The sequence below is a fragment of the Cottoperca gobio genome, chromosome 19, assembly GCF_900634415.1.
Source record: "Cottoperca gobio chromosome 19, fCotGob3.1, whole genome shotgun sequence".
Lineage (NCBI taxonomy): Eukaryota > Metazoa > Chordata > Actinopteri > Perciformes > Bovichtidae > Cottoperca > Cottoperca gobio.
Window position 1 is genome coordinate 9,390,808 of NC_041373.1, and position 6,212 is coordinate 9,397,019.

Below are 6,212 nucleotides of genomic sequence, written 5' to 3' on the forward strand. Positions count from 1 at the left end.
AAGCTCCACTAAATTTATTTGACATACAAAACATATGATCACCTTATAAATTATGATGCACCTAACAGTATAAAGAAATAAAAACATATTACAAAATACAAAAATTGCTGCTTACACATTAGTGTGACAGGGCTAAATATGTAATATTTACATTAATTAGGGCTGCAACTAACGATGATTTTAATTGTCAAATAATCTGTTGATTATTTTCTAATTGAATCGATTAGTTGTTTGGTCAATAAAATGTCAGAAAATTGTGAGAAATGTCAATTAATGTTTTCCAAAGCCCAATATGAAGCCCTCATTCATAGCCCTATGAATGTCTTGTTTTGTCCACAATTTAAGGATATTCAGTTTACTGTCATAGAGGAGTAAATAAATCAGAAAATATTCACATTCAAGCTGGAATCTTAAAATATAACCCAAACCAACGAAGCGATTATCAAAATAACTGCCGATTAATTTAATAGTTGACAACTAATAAATTCCTCTTTGCAGCTCTAACATTAATACACTCACTTTAACTTCTGATATAAATGTGCATTTTACTGATATTACTTTACTTAAATGAATGCATTAATTTGACTTAAAACTGAGAAGGCTACGCTTATTATACTATATATTTACATATATTTACATATATATATATATATATATATATATATAGGCTATATTATATATTACAGTTATATTTACTAATATTTATGTGAATGAATATGTGCATATAGCATAGTATAATAGTAGTGTAGTATAGTGCCTCGTTTGTCATTAAACTAGGTTATATGGAGTTATTCATGTTGCATATGTAAGACTGCACATCTGTATCTGCCAGTGAAGTCTGTAACATTCATATAATAATGTAACATATTATTATTTAGTATTGTTCCATATGTGGAGCTTTTAACTTGTTCACCTTGTGCAAAAGGGAACCCACCAGTACCAGGAAACAGCCCGGCAAAGGTCACGCTGATTATTTATTGGCAATCTGCCAAGAAAGCGCGCGAGCACGTGTGTCTGTTCTGTGCGTGCGTGTGTGCGCGAGCGTGCGTGTGTTTACGGGAAGAACCGCTGAACGGAGGAGGCGGAGCCTTACGAACATCGACTTTACTCACAAGAAACAACCTCCAGTAACCTTCCTCCACACACGGACGGACACGATCTCTCCGGCGGATACCGCCACCACATTCCTCCGCTCAGGAAAGAAACCCACACACTTTTTGGATACTTTTTTTGGATTTTAATGCCTGAGTTAATAATTAATTTAGCACTACTCTCGGGTAGTTTGCATATATTTTCCTTTGGCGACGAGCGGCTGCGGTGCGGGGCTGAACATATCTGCGAGGTAAGTTAAAATACTGAAAGACATTTAAAGCTGGTGCATCATTCAAGCAGGCAAGATGACAGACAACAGGGGGATCTAATGCACAGCAGTTTTTATTAGCTGCTTGGGGTCTTGGTGCAGTGCAGCCGAGGGGGATGGAAGTGTATTTTTTGGGTTGTGGACCGACTTCCATACAAGCGGCTCTGTAGCGGTTCGGCGCCGTTATGGTGCCTCCGGCTTCCCTCTGTCCCGCACTGTCCTGCAACAGAGAAGCCGCCTTTAATTCTCCTTCAGGGGTTCAGAACAAGCCAGACCAGACGGGACACCTTTTTAGTCACAGTGAAACCGGAGAATGGGGCCTCTGTGGCTCGGCCGAGCAGGGAATAAGGAGTTATTTAGTGAAAGAGGGTGAGGGAAGAAAACGCGCTGGACTCTTTCACAGTGACCCCGTTTCTGAAATCCCTTGTTGCGGTACGCCCGATCGAAGACAATTGAAAGCAATCAGGATCCAGTTGCTGTCTGGCTGCGCGGTGCAGCAGCAGCAGGCTCAGCGAGTAAGCGAGGTTTCATTTAAACTATATATAACCTGCTGCCTTCCCAGTCTTGCCTTATGCATTTGTCACAGTGGCTTTAACTGCATTTTATGTGTGTAAACCGAGAGCTCCAGTGTGGCAAAGTGGTGATTTATTTATGCCCATGCTTATGAATGAGTTTCAGAGGAGACTGTAGCCTGCATGTGTGCATCAGTCTTTATATAGATGTTTAATGTGTGCTCCCTCTCTCCAGCTGTGTTTAGGTGCTCTCTCCCAGCCCCTCTCTGGATGCATCAGACTCCTCTGCCCCGGGGCCCTGGACCCGGTGTGTGACCCCGCCACCCTCACCCCATTCCCCCTCTTTTCCCTCCCCCTCTGCCCCAAACTCCTTCCCACCTGTCTACTTTGGCGCTCCTGTTCTGGGCCCCCTGCCTCTCAACCAGCGGGCAGAGGCAGGGGGCCATGCCGCCATGGTAGCCTTCAGCAGACGCAACCCCCTCGCCATGAGCAGCGTGACCCCTCCGGAGGGCAGGGTTCAGGGGTCGAACTTCACCCCGCATCACTACAAGCCCTTCAGCTCGCATGCACACTACCAGCAGGTCAGTCCCACCTGAGTCGAGAGAAATAGCGGAACGTATTATTGAAGTTTTTAGTTCAGTGGACGAAGAACATAGAAGGAAACTTCATTTCATCAGTTTCCACGGTTGAAGTCAAACTGTATTCTCTACAGAACGATTTAAAGGGTTTTATAAAAAAAATTTGACTTTATTTAGTGTCATGTCGTCTGTTTTCTTAGTTGGATTTGTGAATTTTCGTGTAAGGCTCTTGAAATCCCGCCCGGCTGATGACTCATAATAATAGAAGGTTTTTCTACCTATTTCAGGTGATGTGTGCATTGCGTAAGCTGCAGGAGAGTGGTTTCTACTGGGGAGCCGTGGGGGGCCGGGAAGCCAGCTCCTTGCTGCGCTCTGAACCGCCCGGCACCTTCCTGATCCGCGACTCCTCGGACCACCACCACTTCTTCACCCTCTCTGTCCAGACGGCTCGAGGAACAAAGAATCTGCGCATCCACAGCGAGGGAAGCGGCTTCTTCTTACAACCAGACCCCCAAAACACCCAAGAGCCACCGCAGTTCGATTGCGTGCTGAAACTCATAGCGCACTACATGGGGAAAGGGTTGGATGCTGGGAGGAACAGAGAAGGGGCATGTGGGGGCAATTCACGAGAGGCAGAAAAAAATCGGTGCAGCGTGTATCTGATCCACACGAACGGAGAGAGGATTCCCCTGGAACTGCGGCGGCCTCTCTCGAGGGCTCTCTCGTCCCTGCAGCACATGTGCAGGAGGACCCTGAACAACCTGGGGGGGTCGGAGCGAGCCGAGCAGCTCCCGCACACACTTAGAGACTTCCTGGAGGAGTATGATGCTCCTATATGACTGACAGGAACCGCAGAGGTTCCACTACAGACCAGTTCTCAACGCATACGTGAATATGCGATTCTGACCAGATTTAGCCTTAGACGCCAATGTGAGGTCAGCTTTTCATTGTGAACCACATCGACCCAGAGTCCCCAACTGACCTCTGGGATGAGGAGTGTGCTTTAGGTAAACAATGATTACCTCGTCCGTCCTGCCTTGCAAAAACTGACCACTAATGTGAGTGGCAAATGAAGCCAGAGGTCAAAGGTCAATGTTTCCTATGACAGACGCAGAGCAGAGCCTCGTAGAAGACTAACCTGATTGGTCGATATTAGCGACGACCTGATCGACACACCACCGGTGATCCCCGTGGGTTTATTTTGCTTAAGAAGAAACCCTCTCCTCTCCTCTGTCAGCCTGACATTTATATCTCTTTGGATCAGTGGACAGAAAGAAAGACGACAAAGAACAGAAAGGTTCAGAGGGGGCGACTGAAGGAGGAGCCGCAGAGAAAAGGCAAAGTCCAAGCGAGGGCCACAAAGCGGAGAACATACAGTATTTGTTTGTTTGAGTGTGTGTGTTTGTGTGTTGCGGTGGCGCACTCATTTCCATTGCTGCTTCCCGCAAATGTTGCCTCATAGAGAGGCGAGGGAGAGGGGTGGTCATGCACGCTATCGCCACACACACACACACACACACACAGAGACACACACACACACACACACACAGGTACAGGTCAGCATGTGGGTTTGTGTTAGCGTGGGAACAACATAGAAATCATCTTTTTCTTCTCCTATTTGTTTTATCGGTTCTCCTCCATTACCCTTTTCCCTGCAACCCTTTGAGTTGCATGTGCGCTTTGACAGTGACAGAAAACAGACTGATGTAGCCGACACAAAAGCTTGTTACTGAGACAAAAGCCTTGGCACACCACCAAACAAAACAGCAGAACTTATTTTTATCCAGACTGGTTGGAAAAATGTCAGCGACCCTGTAAAAGCTCCTTGGGAAATGACGACAATGATGATGATGATGATGATCCAAGAGATTGGGGGGAGGCAGGGTGAGAGGAAGGATTGAGCTAAGGAGAAAGAAGAGCGGGAAATGGGATTAGGAAAGGGACATTGAAGACAACTGGGGAGGGGGCTAGGGGAGGGGGGGAAAGGGGGAGGAGACAAAGGGGGAGGAGACATACTGGTATACAGCTAAACAAAAACATTGATGTGATTGATGTCCCAGACTTAGAGGAAATGATCGAGCTCAACAGGACGCTGCTCCTGTAAATATGAAGCCAGGTTCGCTAACATGTAAAAAAGAAAGTTTATGACTGAGTCTTAATTCTGTCTTTTAGACCTTCTCACCGTGATTTCTTCTTTAACATTATCATCTCGAACGTATTTCTTTTTGTGTTTTGAGTGTGCGCTCTCCTAGTTTAACACCGCTGTTCATGAAGGAGGAAATGAACTGTTATGTGTTTTAATCCTCTGTAATTTAGAAAGGTTTCTCGCCCCCGTCTTACCTGCCATGGTTACCTCTGAAGCAGGAGCGGACAGTTGGGTTTGTCTGTCTGAATGTCAAGGGAACACAAGACTTCCTTAAAGTGATTCTTTAAAAAAAAATGCCTTTTGTAAAAACAAAGACTCAGATTTGATCAGAATTGTTTTTGTCTGTGTTTGACCAGTAGGGCTGCAACTCGTGATTATTTTCATTAGCAATTAATCTGCCAATTGTTTTCTAGAATCATTTGGCCTTTTAAAATGTCAGAAAATAGTGAAAACAATGCCCATAACAGTTTCTCAAAGTCCAAGGTGATGTCTTTAAATGTCTTGTTTTGTCAGTCCAAAACCCAAATACATTCAGTTTAATATGATATAAAACAAGAAAAGCAGGACATCTTTACATTTGAGAGGCTGAAAACGGCATTTTCTGCAATTTTTGCATGAAGAATTAACATTAACATTAACATTGTCAAAATAGTTGGCGATTATTTTTCTGTACTAATTGTTGCAGCTCTATTTCCCAGTGCTCATACTTACCTGTGATCCATATTGGAGTGGGAGCCTTTAACATCATAAAACGTTGTGAATTTATGTGGCCACTTGAGACAAGAGCGCTGACAGTACCATAGTGATAAACATGTTTTGGTCAAATCTCAGTCTTATTTTCTCACATCAACACCAAGTTTTTTTTTTTACATGTGTTGCACCAGTGGACCACACGTGTATATGAATCATTTTGTCTTTTATAAAGACTCTCGAAAAAAGGCTGGCCACTAGTCTGGCAAAATACAAGCTGTAATATCTGAAATGACAAAGCATTACAAAAAAAATAAATGAAAAGGAAACGTTGCACATATTTATATTTCTAAAATATTTCAATAATTTATATTAAAGAGCACTATTTTTACAAAAGTCAATGCATTTGCCCTGTGTGTTACTTCACTGTTTGTTTCTTTGCCTCCTTCTCTTTTCTCTCTCTCTTACTTCACTGAGTCAATATTGACTGGATAAGCTCTAACTTACCGTAATGTATTGTAAGGCAGTCTGTATTCCAGCAATGCCCGGCCTCACAACCACATTATTACTTGACAAATGGGATTTCCTAGTTAAACAAAGCCGTGTTTATTCAGTCAGCAGGCTTTAAAAAGAGCCGGACTGCTGCAAGCGCACACTCTCATCATAGGGTTAAAATGACTGCAATCATCACTTCTTGTTTTTATTCTGTTCTGCAAGAGCATTGTGGGTAAATTCCATAGGCTTCAGAGAACATATAGGGAGGGGTGTGGGCACAATTTTGTCAGACATGCCCTGCAGATGGACACAACACACAGTAACAAAGGGATTCCCAGAAGCACACAGTTATATTAACCCCATCACACACCCACACACTTTGACACAGCAGTTACTGTGTGGAGAGCTCACTTTGGGTTGGACCTAACTGG

General features: G+C 43.9%; 1 protein-coding gene across 2 annotated transcripts; it reads left to right on the forward strand.

Annotated features, from left to right (window-relative positions):
- The first annotated feature begins 676 nt into the window (after window positions 1–676).
- On the forward strand, window positions 677–4,412 carry socs3b (suppressor of cytokine signaling 3b). Of its 2 annotated transcripts, none has more exons than XM_029457030.1 (3): window positions 677–1,342; window positions 2,108–2,453; window positions 2,738–4,412. In XM_029457030.1, exons 2-3 carry the CDS (start codon window positions 2,325–2,327, stop codon window positions 3,287–3,289), a joined length of 681 nt encoding a protein of 226 aa, XP_029312890.1. In that variant the 5' UTR covers window positions 677–1,342; window positions 2,108–2,324; the 3' UTR covers window positions 3,290–4,412. The 2 variants fall into 2 exon arrangements, with proteins under 2 accessions (XP_029312890.1, XP_029312891.1); XM_029457031.1 differs by lacking the exon at window positions 677–1,342 and adding an exon at window positions 1,353–1,875.
- Window positions 4,413–6,212: the final 1,800 nt, after the last annotated feature.

Excerpts from the sequence above, each read along its gene's own strand:
- socs3b (XM_029457030.1), top strand. The coding sequence starts at position 2,325 with ATGGTAGCCTTCAGCAGACGCAACCCCCTCGCCATGAGCAGCGTGACC. Across the intron at positions 2,454-2,737 it reads CGCATGCACACTACCAGCAG|GTGATGTGTGCATTGCGTAA; the intron begins GTCAGTCCCACC and ends TACCTATTTCAG.